Here is a 22,487-nt window from a genome sequence, read left to right on the forward strand (position 1 = left end):
TGCTGCTCCTACTAGCACACACACTTGAAAGACTTAAGAGAAAATTTAACCCCCATCTACTGTATGCCTCCTGTGTTTCCTTCTAGAAAAATCATCACCTTCCTTTTGTTTTTATGGCATGATTATAAACGGGCAATGCTGTCTTACATTACAGATCTATTGTTTTCTGTTCCTGTGTTGGCATTTTCCTTTACCCTCAGTATTCTCTATTTTGTAGAGTTGAACTGTGCAGGTTTATTAGGTTTAGGCTGGACATTTTTACAAGACCATGCACATCCCATGTGGTTGTGTCACCTTTAACAAGGCTGACCTCAGTTCTTGCTAAGGGGGCTTCAAGATATGCTGACCTTACCACCCCTCATTTGTATTTCACTATGCCTTGGTTTTAAGATCTTTAAAAATCTGTGCACCAAAGTTTGTCAGGAATTCTAAGCCATTTGCTTCTATGACCTCTTTAGACTCTTTCCTCATCTATTTCTTAAAAATCTTCTCTTCTATTTGTTGAATATCCTCCCCCTTTGCTCTGTAAATTCGGCTTCATAAACAATTGTTCATTTTTCTCAACCATTTAGATAGATCTAAAATTTTACTCTAGGAAATTTCCATGGACTTAGTTACACTTCCAGTTCATGTTGAGTTCATGGCCTAAATATTAGAAGGTGCCACAGAAATATGGACTATTTCTGTCAAGCTCATTTTGTGTATGACCTCTTATGGCAACACACAGATCTAATTGCTTACTGATATCTATTCATGCTAAGTCTCAATAGCTTCAACTACTGAAGACTCTCAACGAGCAAGGTGGAACTGATGTCGAGTTCGGCTTTCCTCCCTGACCCCATTTAAAACCCACCAACACCTGTGTCTATGTTTCCAACATCTTGGCAGGATACAACTATATACTATTGATTACTTTCCAATAATTATATGTTCCATCTGAACTACACAAGTTAATTAGGCAATACCTACCTTCCAACAGTATTCCTCTCAAGGAGAAAGACAAATACACGCTAGGAATGTCTGATGAAATAGGTCTTATTTTGAAACTATGTGTCGGTGACTACACATGCAAAATGAATTAAGAATTGAGATCACCGTCTGGACCATTCAGCCGAAAGTCAGAACAGGATCCAGATAAGGCAAGGGTATTCCACTGGGCTTGAACTATTTGGGCAACTCTATCAATCACTCAATTCACTTCAGCTGAACAGTCCAGTTTCATCTTTTCTAGTTAGCATCATCTGTCCAATATTATAGGAGAATAACAAGTTTGTTATGTTTTGTTTTAAAAGCCTTTTTATCATCTCTGTTCCAACTTGGAAACTGGGGAGAAAGGTACTGGGCACACAGTTTTAAAAGGATCTGCTTTTTTCCTTTCTCCATGACCAACCTAAGCTGGAATGACTAAACAATGCAAATGGCACCAAATTCACCTTCTGTCTCCAAGCTTCATCTGAGGCAAAACTGTGATGCGTACAAAATATATTTTTAGCCACATTGTTTGTATCTATCCATGCCCTTTAATTCAAAGACACATTTAAATGGGTGACGTTCCTTCTTGCCAAAGCATTTGCTAACACGGGACTTCAGTGGAGGAATGAAAAGTTATCTCAAGTGCCCTGTTTTTTAGTCAGCTATTTTGTCACTATGACAAGGTGCCTGAGGAAACGTCTGAGAGGAGAGATGCTTTTTGGCTCGTGGCTGCAGAGGTTGCAGTAGATGGTGGGCTGGTTCCACACTTCGGGGCCTGTGGTGAGGAGCACCTCATAGAGCAAAGGCAGCCTTCATGCACCAACCTGGTGACCTACCTCTACCTCGTCCAACCACGCCCTGCCTTCCATAATTCTACCAACTCCCAACAACATATTCCAATTTTAAACTATCCATGGATTAAACCACTGATCATGCCAGAGCCCTCGAAACCACACCAGGAATAGTGATATGCTAGTGTCTTATGCATCTTTCCGTGGAATGAAGAACAATCAGGGTTAGCCCCAAAGCAGGTACTTCAGGTATCCGTGGCCAGATAAATGTTACATTTGCCAAAACTAGGGTCTTCCCCTGTCTTTGAGAAGATACATGACAAAAACATAAGCAACCAAGATTTCTGGCTACTTTTAAAAGTTTGAGTCTATCAGTGCCCTCTAAGCTAATATTTGCATAGTTCTGTGACATTTACAAAATGTGGCTCACATTAATTAGCCTGTTTAATCTTAACATAACTCATAAGCTCTATATTCTTGCCTCCCACTTGCAGATAAGGAAGTTGGTTTTCTGCCACCAAATGTTGGGCTCCTGGCTCTAAACAAGGCCTGTTAATTCCCCCATGATATCTTTCCATTCTACAGGCTGCAACTCCATTCAAACCCACAAGCTAACTTTCAGTTCTTCTAGAAGGACCGTGATAAACCTACCCTGACTTAGTATCTAAAAAGGTTTCCTAAGCGGTAACAACTGGTTCTATAGCTCTAAAGCATTTCTCCTTTTCCTTCTTAGCTCCCTACCTCTCCACACATAATTTTTGGAATGAAGAACACTTCTTCCTTACTCTAGTTGTAGGGTATTTAAACGATAACCAAAAGCAGACAGAGGATCACAGGACAAAGTATATCATTATCACATGGCCCAAAACAGCAGTACCAAGTGGTTGGGGAACAGAAACAGAGACTCATGATTTTGAGAGAGAGCAAGGTGGGAATTGGGTGGAGGAGTGGGAAGAAATAATATGACTATATTTTAATTAAAATTAATTTTAAAAAATTAGGACACCTTCACTGTAAAGACTCAATGGAGGAATTTGAAAGGAAATGATCATTCTCTCATTTTATGATGTAAGGTTAAGTTATGATAAATTCAATGATTTTTAAAGTTCATATTAAACCATTTATTCATTGCAATCCTAATTTAAAATTATAATAAAACAAAACATGATATTAATTAGTATTACATTGAAGATTCAAAATTAAACTATATTTACCAACATCTAAATTATCAAAGCACTGTGCAAGTATTTTCAAACATCTTTGTATAATGTTACTCTGTGCCATATCTCATACCTGGCATGTTTTACACACAGATCATCACAACTAAAAAATATAAACAGGTGACCATAGAATTCCAGCAATACTTCCAAAAGTTCACTACTTACAATTATTCTATATATCATGTGTCAGCAAGACTTTTTTTCTGTAAAGGGCCACAAAACAAATAGGTGTTGCAGACCACATGCCCTCACTGGACCTACTCAGTTCTGCCATCCCTTCATAAGACTGACATAATAGATGAAAAGTAAATGAATATGTGGGGCTGTGTTCCAACAAAACTTTATTTGTAAATTCACCACAGCCTGCCAGTCTTCTATAGAAACTTGTTTGTACCAGGTCTGACTTCTTGACAGGATGATGTCCCATCTATAAAATATTATCAAAATGGCCTGGGCCACACTGCTCACCTGTGACCCAATGGTTTCCTGGAAGCATCGGCCAAGTTGTGTCTTAGCAGCCACTGGATACACATGTGGAATGACCTGCTGGTGGGAGTACGTGGAATGTGCTGTCTGGGTCTTCTGGATGGGAAGCCCTTGGTAAGAGACTTGGGACTGGCCTGGTTGCACTTCTTTCACCTTCTGGCCCACTGGGCCATCAATTCTGGAAACCTGGTGTATCTGCACAGAGGCCTCAGGAGGATGTTTCACATGGATATTGACTATGTTGGGGGGAAATTTCACTACAAAGATCAGGAGGACAATTTGTTAATTGTGAATAATTAATGGGAAAGTCATAATTTTTTAAACATAAAATGTATTTTACACAAACACACCTACCAATATAGACTCCACATAGGATAACACATACAAAATATCTGTTTGTGACATAGACATAAAATTTTTTGAGAATTTTGTACTAAAAATGACAAATTTATACACTTAAAAAAAAACAGACTGTGGGCTGATAAGATGGTGAAGATGGGCTTGTAAAGGTGTCAGCCACCAAGTCTGATGTCTTGAGTTTGATCCATAGGACACACATGGTGGAAGGAGAGAACTGATTTCATAGTATGTCCTCTTGACTTCCATACATGCTCTGTGGCACACATGTGAGCACAAACACACACACACACACACACACACACACACGATTATGTAATAAAACTTTTATGTAAAACAGCAATATACAGTCGTTAAAGTATCTCAAAATGATATATTCAAAAACAAGAATACTATTTTAACTAGGATCACAAAGTTATGAATTCATGATGCTTTCACCATAGGTGAATACACTTTACCAAGTGATAACAGGTCTTAAGAAATTAGTCACTTTTGTATATTTCATAAAATTTCTTTTATAGAAATTTTATATTTAGAAAATATATGATTTAATTTTTCCATTAAAAGTAGAAATCTAGTTTCACAAGCATGTTTCTTTTATCTGTTTGTTTTAGGATAGATAGATAGAGAGATAGATAGATATTTGAACTCTTTCTGATAACACATTAATGTGTATTATTTTATATGTGTAACAAGACTGCCTTTGTGTACCTTTCAAAGAAAATTTCAAACAAAAAGTTCATCTTTTGACACATTCAGGGTTTAAACAGTTAGAGCCAGTAATGACCCCCTTTTAAAGTCATGTATTTCTAAAGATGCCAGCTTGAAAGAATGAATTAGTCACAGAACTTTTGAGCTCCAAGTGACCTACTTTGCCTTCCCTACAGATGCACAGATTGAATCCCAGCAAAGTCAAATGATCGTAGAGGATTCATATCAAGTATTTGTCAGCTACAAAATTCATTATTGGGGATGGTGGGGCCCACGTTTATTGCTGCTGTCGGGGTCTGACCCTGACCCAGTTCCTGTTTCTGTTTCCAACCTAGCACGTTCATCACATCATGGTGCTAAGCATCCCAGGGATGCAGACACTTCTTCTGGCTATCTTATTTTCCAGATGCCAGTTCACTGTGGCCTAGACAGTCCTGTAGCCACATAAGTGGTTTCCACATCCCAGCTCTGTTGCCACTTCTCAAGTCACAGATCCACACACTCTCTTCTGTTTCAAGCCTGGTCCTGGCTGTCTGTTAGAGACTTCTCTGTGGGTCTGGCCTCATAACAGAAGACCAGGTAATGAACAAACTGAGCATGCCAAGCTTACCTTTGACTCCTTGCTGGTTGGTCATGGTTAGAGGCAAAGTATGTGTGGAATGGATGACGTGAGTCCCCAGCGCCTTGCCTGGCTGCTGGGAGTGCTGATAGAGTTTAGGCATACTGGCACCAAGGACGGGAATCTGGCAAAGCTTTCCAGTAAAATTTGGAGGGCACTGACATTTGTCCCTTGAACTGCACTGGCCACCATTCATACATGGGAGGTGGCAAATTACTGAAAAGAGAAAGAGACAATGTGGAAAGTTGGTTAGTTTCCTGAAGGTTAAGTCCCAATCAACCCTCCCCCTACACACAACCACACATCCAATTACAGACATGCTATTCCACTGGGATTCAATATGTGGCTGAAGAGATTCTATTATCCAATTCAAAGGCATTGAGCTATCATGAGCTGGAGACTGCCCTAGCAACAGAAAGAAAAGTTCTCAGGAAAGAATGAGGTAGGTACAGGTCTGACAAAATGGCTGAGCGGATGGAGTGCCTGCTGCCAAGTCTGATGTCCTGAATTTGATTTCCAAGACACACATGGTAGAAGGAGAGAACTGACTCATTGAGAATGTCCTCTGACCTCCACAGATGCTCCCTGACACACAAACACACTCACATTCATACACATATTGACACACAAAATAAATAAGAACGTAACAAAACTAATTATATATATATATTGTTATTTAATGTTATGTATGTGTGTAATGTGTGTTATGTTATATAATAGTTGATTGTTCACACACACACACACACACACACAGTAAGCACTCAGGATTACTGTGTATCACAGTACAATTTTAACCATCTCTTGCTATTTAAAATTGCTTTCCTTCCTAGTTACTGATGGTTAATTAACTGTATTAGAAACTCCATGGAGAGAAGAGGTATTTATACCTTGGCCACCTTCATGTCCTCAGTACCTAAAAGATACCTTCCACATAGTGAGTATTAAATATTTGCTCATGGAACATATCAAGGAACAAATAAGACTAATGAAAATGTTGCTGTTGTTTCTGTAAAAGATATTAAACTATGCACTATTTAGGACAAAAAACTAAGATAGTTTGAAACATGTTTAAATTAATTTGTCATCTCATTGGACAAAATCAAATCAACCCTTAAACCTAGTAGTATCTGAGTAGTCTAAAGTTTGTTCACTTGAAAGTTCAAAAAACAGGATGATACACTGTGTGAAATGTAGGCATAAGGTTATTATGTAATTCAAATGCTGATTTCTGTACCTCCCATATCAGGTTGCAATTTTGTTCTGAAAATCTGTTTCAGTGTTGTATATATACTGCTTCCCAATTGTCCCCTGATATGCCAATAAAGCAGCTTACCGCCAATCACTGAACAGGGGACAGAATAGGGCTGGACTTCCTGCCAATCAGGAGAGGAGGAGTTAGAAGAGGAAGTAAAGGATTCAGCCATGGGAGAGGTCCAAGAGAGATTAGAAGAAGGAGCTAGAGGAGGGAAAGCTACAAAGTGTAAGAATCTCTGCGATATACACTGGGAGGAAACCAAGTTAGCTTAGAGGGTTAAGATTATCATAATAACTGCTCAGTTATTGTGTTGTGAAGCTTACTATTAAACAAATATAAAAGGGTGTAATTATTTGTCTGATAGTCCAATCAAGGGAGAAACAGAAACAAACACACACACACACACGCTCACACACACACACACATATGTATATATACAGTGAGATATATATTATATATATATTTTATATATTTATATATATTTAAGGTAAGATATATACCTTAACAGTGAAGAATTTTCAGTTTTTAACTTTGAATAAATTCAGCTATGGCTGACATTCCTCACTTCTAGTGAATGCATCCTCACAGCCTTTACATGCCATCATATTTCTTCTTGCATAAACAACAAAGGCCTCTTAACTCCATTTCTTTCTAGATTTTATGTTCTTCAAATAGTGTCCTCAATGACTACAGACTTGCTAGAATTTTTTCTTCACTTCCCAATATAAGAGACTTTGGAACAAGACATGTCTTCCTTTTCCTCCATAGAACCCAGTTTTCCTAAGGCCACACTTAGGTCTCTGTGTCACTAACTCTGACAGGCCGAGATTCCAGTCTTCCTTGGTTACTATGATACCTTGCTCAACTAACAGATTCCTTCCTCCTCCCCCTTTCCACTTGCACATGCTTTGCACAAGCTTTCCTTTGAATGTCCTTCAAACACTGCTTCATACTACGGTCTGGTTCTAAAATCTTCTTGGTCAGCTCCACATTCTGTTATGATTCCATCATGTCCCCAAACTTGAGATTCCTGTTGAAACTTTTTTGCTGAACTTCAAATTGTCTACAGCTGTGTCTCTCCATGAATACATCCCATAGGCAGCACCCACCCCAAATAAAACCTCAATCCATCTACAGTTGTGACCATCTCCCTTCTAACAGCTCAGAGCACTCTTTAGCAAAATGTGGTTGTCTCTCCCTCTCTTCACTTATCCAACATCCATTCCAGCCATCCTCTCTTTCAATCATTTGGAGTCCTGTTCCCTCTCCAACCTCATCACTTCTGAGCCGATCTCATTCCTCACAGAATAGCCCACTGATATTTATTCAGAACTAACAAAGTTATTATGAAGTTCTTCACCTGGGATACCTTCTATTCAGCTCCCTTCAACAGACAGACTTTCTGCTTGTTTTTTAGACTCTGCCTGACCTTTGCCTCTAAGAAGCACTGAGCACTGCCTCTCCTCTGGGCTTCCTCAAAAATACAGTCATGACCACTCAGGTCACATCCCTGACTACATGACAGTTGACAGTTGTCTGGCTACTTCTGTGTACAGCTCCCTCCGCTAAAGTTCTGTGAGCTCAGAGAACCAGTCCTGTTTACTTTTACCCTTCACACATAGCTCAGAATCTAGCAGAAACGCTTAAGGTCTGAAAACATTTTAAAAATAAGATAAACATAAACACAAAGAAAACACAACAGACAATAAAAAGACAAACAGTTTGCCTGCTTTGCTGAATACCTTTCTTAGGGTGTAAAGAAGGGTTAGTCCTTGCCCTTAAGAGAATTTTATCAGCTAACCTGTGACATTAAACGATTCAGGATAAGTAAAACTGCAAAGAATATGTCAAATATTAATAAAATCCTTTGGAACTCCTGAAATGATTGAAAAAGCACTTTCCAAAAGACAGAGCTGGGGAGAAGTTTTAGGACTGGGCAAAATTGAGAATGCAGACAGTACACTCTAGAGAGGTCATCTGGGTAAAGGAAGAGGCAGCTCAGTGGGGACAGAATGAGTCAATGTACCTTGCTAAAACCCAGGCTTTTAGAGGAAGGGATGGAGTCGGGCAATAAGCTGGGCCGTGAAGGCTTACATCAGACAATGAGGTTATTAAAGACGTGATATGGGGTTTGGAATTTACCCGGTAATGGACATGTTATCCTGAGGCTTGAAGGAGAGGATTAGCTAGGCTGCCAGCATGCTCCAGGAAGGCTGCTTTGCAGATGGCATTCAGGATTAGTGGAACAGAAAAGTGACAACGCTGAGAGGGCCAGTTTGGAAACTGTCATAATAACCGAGGAGCAAGTTGAAAACAGGGCTCAGGGTGATGGCAGCGAGCATGAAAAGGGATATGAAGCAATGTAATGCTGCGGGGGGGGGGGGTGAGCAGAATGTGTAAGAAACAGAGAAGGTGGAGGAGGCTAGAGAGACCTGGAAAACGTTAGCAGGTCACAAACCCAGACCAGCTGGCGTCTGGAGAACTCCTGAACCTCCACTGGTATCCCAGCAACTCTGAGAAGTCCCAGGTGAAAGAAGATGTAATGACTCCAGTAAAGTCAATAACCTTGTAAATCCTATTTCAATTCTGACTTCAATTTCAAAGCCATAATTTGGCTCGGCAGATGAGCTCAATGCACACTGGGTAACAGTGAAAACCGCCAGTCCCATACTGAAATATACTAATATTTTACGCCAATGCCCTGTGAATAGCTCATCACCGGAACACAAGCACTCTCTACTTCTAGCTTGTGGGAATGTTGTTGACTTCAATAACACACCACATGTCAACTTCACTGCCATCTCTGGGCACCAATCACTTCAATAATGCCAGGTGTATACCACAACCAGTGGCTAATCCCGTCACTCCTCTCAAGTTCTGTGGATGAGTGGGCACTACACATCTCTCACTTGGAGCACAGACACCAAGACAGGTAGCTCTGCTGCCTCCAAACCACCACACAATAAAAAAAATCACAAAATGTTTAGCAAAAGTGGATAATCAAAAGATGTTATGGGCAACGAGGAAATAGCTGTGGCACTCTGGGAAGGAGAACTGCACAGCGCACATTTCAAACTGTTCACTACTTTTAATTTGCTTCTTAATGTGTATCCAGAAGAGGATAATGTTTATCCAGTTAAGAGCAGTGGTTCTCAATCTTCCTGCTGCTCCAAACCTTTAATACACTTCCTCATGTTGTGGTAACTCCAACCATAAAATTATTCTTGTTGCTATTTCACAACTGTAATTTTGTCACCATTATGAATCATGATGTAAATATTTGATATGGAGGAGGGCCTGAGGCAACCCCTGTGAAAGGGTTGTTTGACTCCCCCCAACCCTCACCAAGAGGTCACAACTCCCAGACCAATATTGGTTTAGAGGAGAGAAAAGAGATTTTATGTCATAAATTATACAGTGAGAGAAAAATGAAATGTCCTCATGCTATTCTTGACTGGTTTCAATCAAATAAGTAAGACATGTAAGTTCTTCATGTTTCTAACATTTTCAATTATAGACTAGTTAAAAAAGAAACAAATAAACTTCAGCCTTACTGCTTTGTTTTCTTTGTTCTACTTACTTATATCCTCCCCTTTCATGTTTTGACAAAGATATTTAAAAGTTGTGCAGCCTGATTTTTTTTCTTTCTATTATGCTACAGAGTAAAGGCAGGCAGTGGTAGCACACACTTTTAATCCAAGCACTTAGGGGGATAGAGGCAGGTGGATCTCTGAGTTCAAGGCCAGCCTTGTATACATAGCAAGTTGTAGCCCATCCAAGGCTACATAGTGAGACCTTTTATTCATAGGTAAGTAGGTAGGTAGGTAGGTAGGTAGGTAGATAGACAGACAGACAGACAGGCAGGCAGGCAGGCAGGCAGACAGATATTGTTAAAAGATGTGAAGTAAGGACTACCTACAATATATATTGACATAAATTCATAGAAATAACTATCTTTTTAAAAATTAACCAATTGATTTTTACTAAATATTTCTAAAAATGCTAATAGACTCTGAAACTTGATGTGGGCTTAGCTCCTCTAAGTCTACGCACCTTTCACCCCAGAGGTGGCTTCCCTATGGCTACCCTGGGAACCGCACTAGCCTAAGACAATACGACAGTCATCCATGAGACCCCCAATAACCTTGTGTCCCCAGTCACCAGAGAAACAACTTCTGGATGGCTTGTTTTAATCACTAAAAGGTCACCATTCATAACTCTTATGAATGAGGAACAATAAACCTATTCTCTTGTTCTCGTACTTTCTAAAACCTCAAGGACAGCATAGAAAGCGCCCCTTGCCTCATCTCAGACTGAGCTGTTTGCAGCAAGCAGATTTTACACTTACGTTGTCTTTTATATATCAAAAGAAAGAAAAAAACCTTTAAACCCATATGCAGACTGTAGAATTTAGCTCTGCATAGCTTCTTTCTGTTTCGGTCTTCATACCACAGAAGTGTTCTACAAAGCCTTGTCTATAAACAGGGAAAGGAATGAGTTCCCCTGTAGGTTGGCTTGAGAAGCCTGTGGTATGCCGGTTGTAACTCTGGTTACGGCCCATATATTTTGGAAAATCTACCCAGAAGGTATAACATAGAACGCTGCTTTGAGAAACGCCATGACCTTGTCAGAGTGGTACTTTGCTGGCTGCCACCATAATTCACTATGTTGCATCATATAGTCACCAGAGAACTGTTGCAATAAACAAGAGGCATGCGGACCGTCATTCCGTTATCCCAGAAAGTGTAATTTCATGACAACGTCTCGAAGTAGCTCAGGATGCTACTATAAAAGGACAAAACGAGCCAAAGGATACCGCTTAGAAGAACCAGTCAGAAGTTTTAAACACATCAGGTATCTCAGCTGCATTCCGTCATTCACTGTGTTTTGTAAAACAACTCGTGGTATTCCAAAACTTGGGAGGACAGAACTTTCACCTTCTACATTGCAAACTGGAATCGCATTTAAATAACAAATGCTAAGGGTTTCGGTTCAAATACAAAGGAAACATTTCTAAAACTCGGTGCTGCCTCCTTCTATCCAGTTATCTCAGGTGACTATAAAAACACTTCAGCGGCTCATTCCTAACTAAATGGTTGCCCTCACAATGATCTGAGCCCTCCTACAGCCAGTTCTGAGAACTCGGCCTGCCCAGGACTTTCTGAGCAGGCGCATTGACTATTGCTCATGGTGCTGAAGGTGGAACAGAGGAAACCCTCCATCTGAAGGAGGGCCTAACCCTGCCAATGCACACAACACGCACATGCTTGGCGTTGAGAGGACGAGCTACTTTAATTGCTTCAACTTTGCCACTTATCTCTGGTTAGAAGAATAACGTTCTTAGAAAACCTCAGCCTGTTTCTCGGTATCTTTTCTCAATACACAAAAGGCGGCAACATTTTTAGAAAGCAAAAGTTTTTATCACCTGGGTTCTTCTCCTTTTTTTCAGTCAGAAAGTGGGTTGAAACTATAGCTATGTATCTTTAGATAAATATATTACATTATTGACAACTAGGTTAGGGATGTAGCTCTGTGGTATATAACACTTGGGTAGCATGGGCAAAGTCCTGGGTCACCTACCCGGCACTATAATCAATCAATCTCTCTCTCTCTCTCTCTCTCTCTCTCTCTCTCTCTCTCTCTCTCTCTCTCTCCTTTTCATTTCTTTTTTGGGATAACTACAGATCCTAAGAACCTAAACAAGACACAGATTTGTCTTCCTTGTAAGTTAGTCTGCTTCATGGTCCCAAGAAAAAGTAATGCAGCTAAGAGTCAAGGTGATGCCTCCATGGTTGCCTTCATCTGAATTCAGAACAGAGGAACTGAGGAGGCCTCCTTCATCACATGAGCAAAGGCAGTAGTGTGTAACTGGCTGGAAAGTAAAGAGTCACAGTTTTGCTTGAAAATCACCTACTGGGAGCTCCTGATTATCTGCTAACTTTTGCTGACTAGAAAACTCTATCTAAAGAGCATAGGAGACTAGGTGATCAGGCCCAGCCTGTCCAAGGAGGTAAAAAGAAGCAAAATATTAAAGGAAAAGAAGCCAGTATTAGGAAAAGTCCCTCATAGAGTGTTTAGAGAAGAAGTAGGTGAGCTAAGGTCTTGTGGTGGAAGAGCTTAAAAGGCCCAAAACCTCAAAGAAGGCGGGAGACCGGGAAAAGTGAGACAAAGTACATATGCTGAGAGACAAGAGCTATGTTTCCATTTCTGTCCACAAAGATGTAAGGCAGACTAAGTAAGCAGAAGAAAAGTAAATTATAAATTAAAACAGCACCAGAAAAAAAAGAAAGCCATAGCAGACCAAACCAAGGAAAATCATGGAAGGAGGTTAAGTAAGCTGAGGAGGCAGGGGAGGCCTGTACTCTATGCATACGCCCTGTGGGGTTTGGCCTTGAGTCTCTGAAGCTCATTTTATTTTATTTTGTATAGGGGGGAGATGGGGCCACTGGTATGTGCTGCCTATGTGTATATAGAAGCCAGAGGGCATCTTCAGGTGTTATTATTTTTAAGGTCCCACCTGCTTGCTTTTTTTTTTTTTTTTTTTTTTTTTTTTTTTTTTTTTTTTTTTTTTTGTATAGTCTTTCAGTGGCCTGGAACACACTTGCCAAGTAGGCTAATCAGGCTGGCTAGTGAGACACAGCAAAGGGTCCATCTCCACCTCTTTGGTGCTGGGGTTACAAGGGAATACCCCCACCCTACTTTTCAAGATCTGGGGATCACACTTAGGTCCCTGTGCTTGCTTGACAAGCATGTTCCTGACTGAGTCTTCTCCCCAGCTCCTTTTCTTATAAGTTGAAATGGATACTGAGGCAGTAGAGTCAAGTTAAACTTCTGAACATTTAAAGCTCATTGAATTGATATACAATCATTCTTAAGGTAGGGGGGCGATTTTCATTATGTGAAATAGGGTGTTAATATATTCTATAGGACACAACAAAGGGAGAAGGCAATTCCAAAGAGATTAAGGAACAAAGGCAAACACTTTAGTGGCAGCTAAACATGCACCACACACATGCACCTTCCTTCTGTAAAGGGCACAACATTTATTAGACATCAGACATGAAAATATAGGCATAATTTCATTGTTAAAAGATAAAAAAGTATTTTGCATTTTACAAGGACTAAGGAACTTCACAAATATTTAGAGTAATCAGTTGGTTTAAAACTTTAGACAGAGAGGTAACCTTTTACAAGCAAAATCATGCTCGAGTCTTGAGGTGTGCTCTCATACCTACAAAATGGTGGGAGGAAGGATCAGTAACAGGAGCTTCGTCTATAGACTCATTCACAGCACCCATTTACAGTGCCCCCATCCACATCACCCCTACCCACAGCACCCCACCCACAGCACCCCTACCCATAGCACTCCTCACAGCACCCCCCACCTACATCACTCCTACCCATAGCACCCCCACAGTGCCCCACCCACATCATCCCTACCCACAGTACCCTCTTTAAACAGGGTAGCAAGAGCCATACAAGCAGTAGCACTTTAGAAATGGATTTACAGCATTGGTGTAGTTCACCAGCTCAAACAGGGCTTGATTTTGATTTATCTACGTCAGGTGGCCACTTTGATTCCCTCTCCGCCAATCAGATACAGAAACAGAGAGGACACTGCACCCGTGTTAAGGTAAATATAGACTTTAACAAGGCCAAAATATCAATTACTACAAACAAGAATTCCATAAGTAGTGCATGTTTGTAAGACTGGTGGGCATTACCAAAGGCTTCTATGCTGTACTCTGTTTATACGCAGGAGATAGGAAGTGCTATCAAATACGCCAAAGCTTCCAGTTCACCATGGGACCATTCATCATCTCAGCTTTGTTTATACTTTCCTCTTCATTTATCATCAACCTTGCCATCACTGTGAGCTACCTCACTACTATGCATACCCCGAGGAACTTAGTAGATGGGTCCTAGCACCGAATTCCTCTTCACGTTCTTCATTGCAGATACTGCCTCAGTAGCGGCACCTACTACCTTCCCAAACCCCAAGTCTCTTTTATCCCCATGATGATAAACACCACAAATTCCCAAACACCCTAAGCTAGGGACATCCTTTGTCAACACTCCTTCAAGACCAAAGCAAATGGTTTCTCCTAGTGGATTATCATATCTCCATCTGCAAAATGAGATGGCTGGGTGCTGTGATGTCAGACAGTTCTTCATTCTCAACATTCCGGGTCTCAAAACACCAACCAGATCATCAAATGAGGCAAGATGCAAATCTCTCCATCTCATCAAGTGTGACTGACAGGGCTTAAACTTCGAAATATAACATGGGGACACTATATATCATTCTAACTGCCACCCATGAGCAAGGAGCTAGATCTCATTTTTTTTTAAGTGATGGATTTGATTGGAGCCCAAGCTTCAGTACTTGGGGGAAAGACATGGACATGTCAAGCCAGAAAAATATCAACCTGCCCCATAATGCATGAGACAGATTCATAAAGGTGACTTCAGTCCTTCTCCATACAGGCCAACTGAGCAGGGCAGCACTGCAGCTATCTAAAGGGATGTGTGGCCACTTGGGTCACTGTGGCCTTGCATTTTCTGTAGTATCTTTGCAAAAGGCTTTCTCAGAGACCTAGTAACACCACTTAAGCCAAGGCTATCTATGGCAATATTAAGGAGAAGCGTCTACCTTTTTAAAATTTGTTTGTTACTGATTTACAAACTTTATTTGTAGACCTTTCCAAATACAAATTTCACACTCCCACCAAGCTCATTATTAATATCTGCCTGAGATTTATTTATTCCTGCAACTCAAAAAATGAATCAAGATGAACCTATATTTAGAATTTTTAAGTATTTTCAGAGCTTAAAAAAAAAAAACCTCAACAAGCATATCTAACTTAATGATGCAGCATTTCAATAAAACCCTTTGACATCATAATCAGCCAAATTCCTGGTGATGTTAATTCCGGTATAAATGTGGATTCAGAAAACAAAAATATTCATCAGTGAAGAGAGGATGATATTAGCTAAGTCAGTGAAGAATCTGGGAGTCACCTTCAAGTGTGAATGGGGTGTCTAATATCATTCCTGTATCACTTATCAACTTGCCTTCTACTCTGATTATATTGTCCTCTTTTCTCCCATTGTCATTTGAATGCGTAGGAAAGAGGTCTCAATGCTTTCACCGCTCTCTCCCACACTCCACAACACATAGGAGCTGAGCAAAAACTGATTAGCATTCTCATAAAGGCTCCCTCGGGATGCTAGATTAAAAAATGCATCTTGTATGAATCCACATCTCTTTTAATATTTCTCTTTTTACCAGTTGCTATGTCTGGAGGTTTGCTCTTTCCAAAACTCGTAAGAAAACTTAATCTCCCAAGTGACGTTAGGGGTGTTTAGAGATGAGCTCTTGAGAGATGTTGGGGTGTGTCTACAGAGTGAAGCACGCCCTCCAGAGGGAAGGGAGAGGATATCTTGATGCAGATGGTAAACAAAACCTCACAAAATCCTCTTCCTGGCTTCATAGGAATTAGCAGCTCCTAGGCAAGCAACTCTAACCAGTGAGGCTTCATAGAGGGCATTCTCTGGCTGTCTGTAAATCATGCTGAGAGTGCCAGGGCTGCAGCTTTTATGAGTTGACACCCAAGTTGGGGTCAAAGTGATACAGCTGCTTTTCTTGAGTTACCCATGCTCCTGTAAGTAACCCCTAATACTTCTGTCAGTAGCCCCAATTAAATACTCATGAGTTCACCAAGCTCAATTTTAGTTCAATTGCTACTTTGGTCTGTAATGGGTTCCTCTTTGTGGGTGAGTAGGTACATGCAATGCATACGTGCGTGTGTGTTGTCAATTAAGAGACAATTAAGATTAGATGAAGTCAGGAGGGTGTGGGACTCATGACTATTACAGTGGCTTTGTAAAAAAAAAAAAAAAAGAAAGAAAGAAAGAAAGAGACCTAAGTTAGCAAGCTTGCTCTGCTTTGCCATGTGACACTCTGTGCTGCCTCAGGACCATAGCAGGTCCCCCCACCAAAAAGCAAGTGCTCTCCTGAAGCCAACTAGAAGCAATGTCATGCTCTTAGCCTTCCAAAACTAAGAACTAAACAATCTCTTTTTAAAAACTACCCCAGCCATGATATTCAGTAGCAGAAAATACACTAGGGTATATGTGCATACTAGAAAAAAACAAATGGTTTTCCAATTGAGTCCATAAAATGCCTAGATTCCACAGAAGCATAGTAGTAAGGGTCAGGAACCATTTTGCTGGGGAGTAGACAGCATCCCCATGGCTATAGAAGGCACCTTTGTGTATCCCTGGTCCCTTTCTATCCCCATGACTTCTGGTGAAGTGAATCTGGAAGGCTAGAAGCTTCACAAGGTTTTTCATTTAATGAATGTTTATTGTCTGTCTACCATGAGTCAAACAGTGTTCTAACACTTTGCAAGGTCAGCAGACAAAAATAGACAAAGCTCTCAGACCTTCTGGCACTTACCTTCTGGCATCTTTGAGATACTTTAAGAGGCAGGGCTGCTCTGGGGCTCCAAAGTCAAAGAGCCAGACAGGGTTGAAGAAAGAAATGAACAGCAGTCATCAAGCACTCAACCCCAGCACTTCATGGAGTACAAGAGACTCAGGTAAGACACACACCAGCATTCGGCGAGAGACCTCTTTGGGGAAACTATGGACCTGGCATAGTCTAAGCAGAAGATCTGGGTGGGTGCCTTCTGTGACTATAGCTCACCAGCATAGAGTAGTAGATATGAGGAACACCCATTAGTGAGCTCAGAATAGTTTTAGGAGGTGTAGAAGGGATGAAGATAAGCAAGGGTGAAGGCATGATTTGTCTGGATAATTTTGACCATAGCATCCATAACTCACAAACTAGTAAAACCTAGACAGAGGTCCAAGGGATGGTTAAAATGTTTAGTGTGTGCTTGCATAACTACATATATACTCTTCATATAGTTCACTGTTACACATTTTTACATGTTCTTAAGAATCCATATTTTAATAGCTACATAATATTCCAAGGAGACGGAATATAGGTTATATAACTATTCTTCTATCACTTGTTTGGTATGCCTGCACTTTCTTCTTAGTCATTACAGGGAACAGTCTCAAGAATATAATTTTATTCCTAGTAATTATAGCTGCATGCATTCAACTAATGTTTGTTGGTTGGCTGTCTGGTTTACTCTAGGTAGTAAGCTAGGACATGTGGTGAACAAGCAAGCATGCACCGTTCTGTTCGTCTAATGTAACAGCCTCTTCACAGAACAATGGCATGAGGAGTCTCGAACCAGATCTCCTCCTAGAGGTTGAATCCTTGATTTTATCAATTAACAATGACAGGACCTTAAGCATGTTGTTTAACACTTCTCTGTCCCATGTATTCACCTGTAAAACTACAATAATCACATGTAGTTCATACAGTTGTCACATGGCTTAAATGAGTTAATACATATTCAAAGTTATATAATTCAGCATTCCTTGCACTCTGCCAAGATGAGCCATTATCACCGACTTCATAGATATTATGGAGGGTGCAGTGGCAATACAGGAAATGGGGAAACCAAGGCAGCATGCTGGCAAGGAAATGTTGAGACATGTCTGATTACATAGCCAGGGCTGACTTTGAACTCTCCACCCTCATGCCTCTGCCTTCTGAGCACAGGACCACAGGTGTAATCCTTGGGCGGGCCATGCCACACTCAGCCCACTTGGCATCTTTGCTTTTCTGAGGTTAAACTTTCATGGTGGTTTGCATGGACAGTAGATCTTCAAGATTTTATTTGTACTATTGATGAAAACATCTTTGTCAATCTACTTCCTGTTCATTTTAGTTTACTTGGGCACAAATTTTACTTTATTTGCCATTTTTACACAGATGACTTTATACACTCTTTTCTCTACTTTCTATTGTTTCAATCTTGTAAAACCTACTGCTCCTCCAAGCACCTAAGATGTCATCTATTTCATGTTAGCATTAATTTTTTATCTTTATTGTTTGATTTACTTAATTTATTCCATCTGAAGGCTTTATCCTGTATATAAATATGGATTATAACAATGCTATCTTAATATCTTGATATTGTTTATTAAATAAAACTTCCTTTCTTATGTTTTAAAGATAAGCAGTTATATTGGCTAGACAGCTTCCAAGGACAGATGGAGACATGACAGAGTAGAAGAGGAAAACTTGGCAACTCCAGGTGAAGAAAGGAATGGGAGATCAGAGAAAAAAATATGCAGGATAAAAAAAAAAATTGAGACCTACTCAGAGGAACACAAGAGCGGAGCAACATTCCCCAAGGGACATGAAAGGAGAAATGCTCTGGGTCGTAAAATGAAATGGGGTCTATAAAATTCACTCTGAAAGCCAAAAGGAATAAATCCTGCGTGGACAATGTTTGGGAACCACTACTATAAACAAAACTCTGCATGGTTGTCTGCGGCTCCCTCTTCCCACCCGGCATGGCCTCTTACTTTCCCAGACTCCCACACTTCCCTGTCTGGAGGCATTCTCCTTCTCCGCCCTTTCTTTCCACGGCTTTGATTATAATGTACAGACAAAGGTCTAGCTAGAGGCTGTCTACACTTGTCAGAATCAAAATGGATTTTAAAAAATCAATAGAAGAGTATTATTATTATTATTATTATTATTATTATTATTTTATTATTATTATTATTTAGATATTGGCTAATATGGTTACTACTTAGGTTAGTAATAAACAGTTTTAGAGCTGAAGAGATGGCTCAGCAGTTAAGAGCATTAGCTGCTATTCCAGAGGACCTGGATTTGATTCCCAGCACCAACATGGCAGCTCACAATCATCTGTATCTTCAGTTCCAGGGAATCCAACTCCCTCTTCTGGCCTCTGAAAGTACTGTATGCATATGGTGCACAGACATACATGCAGGCAAAAAACCCACATACATAAAATAGTAAAATTTAAATAAATAAACATGGTAGGCCTTCACGGGAGAAATTCAAGTCACAGGTAAAAAGAAGGGCTGTTCACAAATGTAAAAGACTAACATTTTTTTCAAGAGTACATCACAGGTTGCATTTCCATAGTGTGTTGGATTGGAAGAACATTAAATCCTGGTTGCTTATTGTCCTAGTTTCATTTCTGTTTCTCCCTTTAAGTAAGAAAGGGTTGAATCCTTTAGTGCAGGAAAGTCAAGGCAACACTATCCATGGTCAAGAGCCGAGATGAATGAATGTTCATCACCTCTACTCTTACACAGTCCAGAAACTAAATCCAGAAAATGGTACCACAGTGTGCTAAAGCATCTTTTATCTATTAGTACCATCTAAACAGTACCCCTACCGGTCAATGAGATCCCTCATTTAGATGATCTTCTCAGGTGATGCTAGACTCAATTAAAACTTAGCATCCTCCTCCTTTTCCCTAGAACCCATCGACTTGGTAGCTAAGCACAAAGATTGGTGAAAATGTCCAGCAGGCTATAAAAGGATCTGTATACACAGCCAACTCATGGCTGTGAAGGGGTTCCCAATGGTTCCTCATTGGATCACTCCTGTGCAATGGCCAGGAGAAGAGCTGTTCCCTGACGCATGACAGAAGAGCCCATCCTACTGAGTTCTTCCTCTCTGCCCCATGTTGTAGCCTGCTGTTCCCACCATGTTCTATGTCACTCTAGTTGCACTCAATGCCTAGTCTCTTCTCAGTAGACACACACGTATTGTTCAAAGCATGTGCTTTCCTATTCAGCCTAACCCTCTACATCAGCATCCTCAACAAGGCTTTTTCTGGTGGGTGTCAAGTCAAAGGCGGAAGTTCCCCTTCCCGCCACATACGCCTAGCGCAACACAGGGCCGTCTGAAATTCACAGAATTGGCAGGCTGACTGTTTGAGTACATGTCAATCTCCTCCCAATGATCCTGTCCCCAAGAGCATAGGAGACGGTGTCTGGGATTATGCATTTGCTGAGGCTCATCCCTAGAAGTAGCAAAATGCTTTGTATGCGGTACCTGTCTAACACATGGAAGGGTGACTGTTTGGGTATATATGCTTTTTTAAATTGGAAAGCCTTCTGCATGGCAAACTGCAGATGCTGTAACCTACGAAGGCCTTCAATTTGTCTTTTATAGCCCTAAATCAGCAGCCAACTCATATTAGTATCTCACTTTTACTGACTTTTCCCAAATCATTCCCCTTATTTTTCATTTTAAAAAGTCTCTCTCTTTTTTTTTTTTTTTTTTGAACAAACATTTGTTCAGTTTATTTAACATCTAATTCAGTATTGTAATGTTAGGTCAGTAACATAAGGAAGTGGCTCTTGGTTTAAAAACACAAAGCTCAGATTTTAAAGGTGAACCCAGGATGTGAACCCAGGAGTAGCTGTTAGTTGGAAGTGATGCCTTGGGCATCAATCCATATTTTTTTAATTTAAAAATTTTTAAGTTTATTCACTTTACATCAAGATTGTACACCCCCTCCCAGTCTCCCCCACGCCCCACCCTCCCTCTTCCCCACATAATGCCCCTATCCTAGTCATCACAGAGGGGGAGCCTTCCTCCCCTACCAATTGACCCTAGACTATCAAGTCTCATCAGGACTGCCTGTATCCTCTTCCTCTATGGCCTGGCAAGGCATCCCACCAGGGGGAAGTGATCAAAAAGTAGGGAACAGAGTCCATGGCAGAGAAAAGCCCTGCTAAAATGGAGTGGTGGGCTTTGGTTAGTCTGGAAAGTTATTATGTGGCGGTAGTTGTAAATCTCCTACTGTCCGCTGCCTAAAAAATCACACCACAGAACCATCCAGAGTCAAATATGAAATATCCAAAGGCCATGTGATTTGTGACTGTCTGATAAAATGAGCCAAGATGTCTCCTTCCATTCAACCTTAAAAGCTTGATACGGTCAAGTTCAGGCCTTCACAGATCCTTCCTGAACCTGCAGCATTCCACTGAATCAAGTCAATATGCATCAAGACCGACTTCCTGAAGATGATCCGTTCTAAGCCTCAACATTGGCGGGAAAGTGTGTTTCTAATTAACTCCCCTGCAATGCGCCTCAGACTAGACTAAGCTGAGCTCTGACGGTCTGCTGTAGACTGCAACACTCAGGCACCACAACGAAACAATCACCAGACTTCAAGATCTGCACAGGATAACAATCAGAAACACGAAAGGGAAGTCAATTAAAACTACTATCATTAATCAGGACTAGAAAATTTTCCAAATCCTTTGGCAACATTCCTAAGTACACACACACACACACACACACACACACACACACACACACACACACACACAAATCATCAGAGAAACTATTTGGGTGTATGAGGGAAAATTCTAGAAACCTCCCCTAATATTATTTCTGTTTCTTTCTCCTTCCCTTGTATGGCTAGTTACAGTAACTCATTAAGGATATTTTTAGGATTTAAATATGCATACAATGGTTTTCTTACTGATAGAAAATAAAATCTTCTTTTTAAAACAGAATCATTGTTCTAATTCATACAAAAAATTTTAAAAACTTACCAATTGGTTTTAACCTGAAGTTAAAATTCATAACTCATTTTACTTAAGTCTAATTATAGCGGGTCTGATCTAAATAATAAGAAAAAAATCAAAACTCATACTCCTGTCTACTTACAGAATCTAGCTGTTGTGGCAGACGTTATTCATAAACTCAATTGGGAAGTTAAAACAAAGCAGCAAAGACACTCAGGCCACACATTTTCATCTACAAATACATTCAATGGCATCAAGGCATGGAATTTAAGTAGTCTATTTTATCTTTTTATTTTTATTTTTATTATTTTTTTTTTCTTGAGACAGATTCCAAAGCATCAAGGGCCTGTCCTGGACCTTACTATACAGCCTGTGTTGATTCTGATTCTCCTGACTCTGCCTTTCAAGTGCTGCAATTTATAGATAACTTGCTTTACATGGTCCTGCGAATTGAACCAATCCATCTGAGCCTTTGCTTTTTCATTGGTTGAATTTCACATCCCAGCACTTCCCTGCATTGGGCTAATGTTCTTAAACACACCTCTCACGTGACTCCTATTTTCTGGTCCATTACTTTCATCAAGAATGATATCCGGGCTGCTAAAAACAGTGTTAACAAC

The 22,487-nt window shown here is 40.3% G+C and overlaps 1 protein-coding gene across 1 annotated transcript in view; it reads right to left on the reverse strand.

Moving 5' to 3' along the window:
* Positions 1-22,487, reverse strand: part of Ltbp1 (latent transforming growth factor beta binding protein 1) — a 399,918-nt gene that overhangs the window by 168,774 nt on the left and 208,657 nt on the right. The window contains exons 6-7 of the mRNA XM_051167245.1: positions 5,148-5,372; positions 3,452-3,726 (exon numbers count right to left, since the gene is read on the reverse strand). Coding sequence (XP_051023202.1) covers positions 3,452-3,726; positions 5,148-5,372 — 500 coding nt within the window. The remainder of the gene's footprint in view (positions 1-3,451; positions 3,727-5,147; positions 5,373-22,487) is intronic.

Source organism: Acomys russatus, chromosome 1 (assembly GCF_903995435.1).
Source record: "Acomys russatus chromosome 1, mAcoRus1.1, whole genome shotgun sequence".
Lineage (NCBI taxonomy): Eukaryota > Metazoa > Chordata > Mammalia > Rodentia > Muridae > Acomys > Acomys russatus.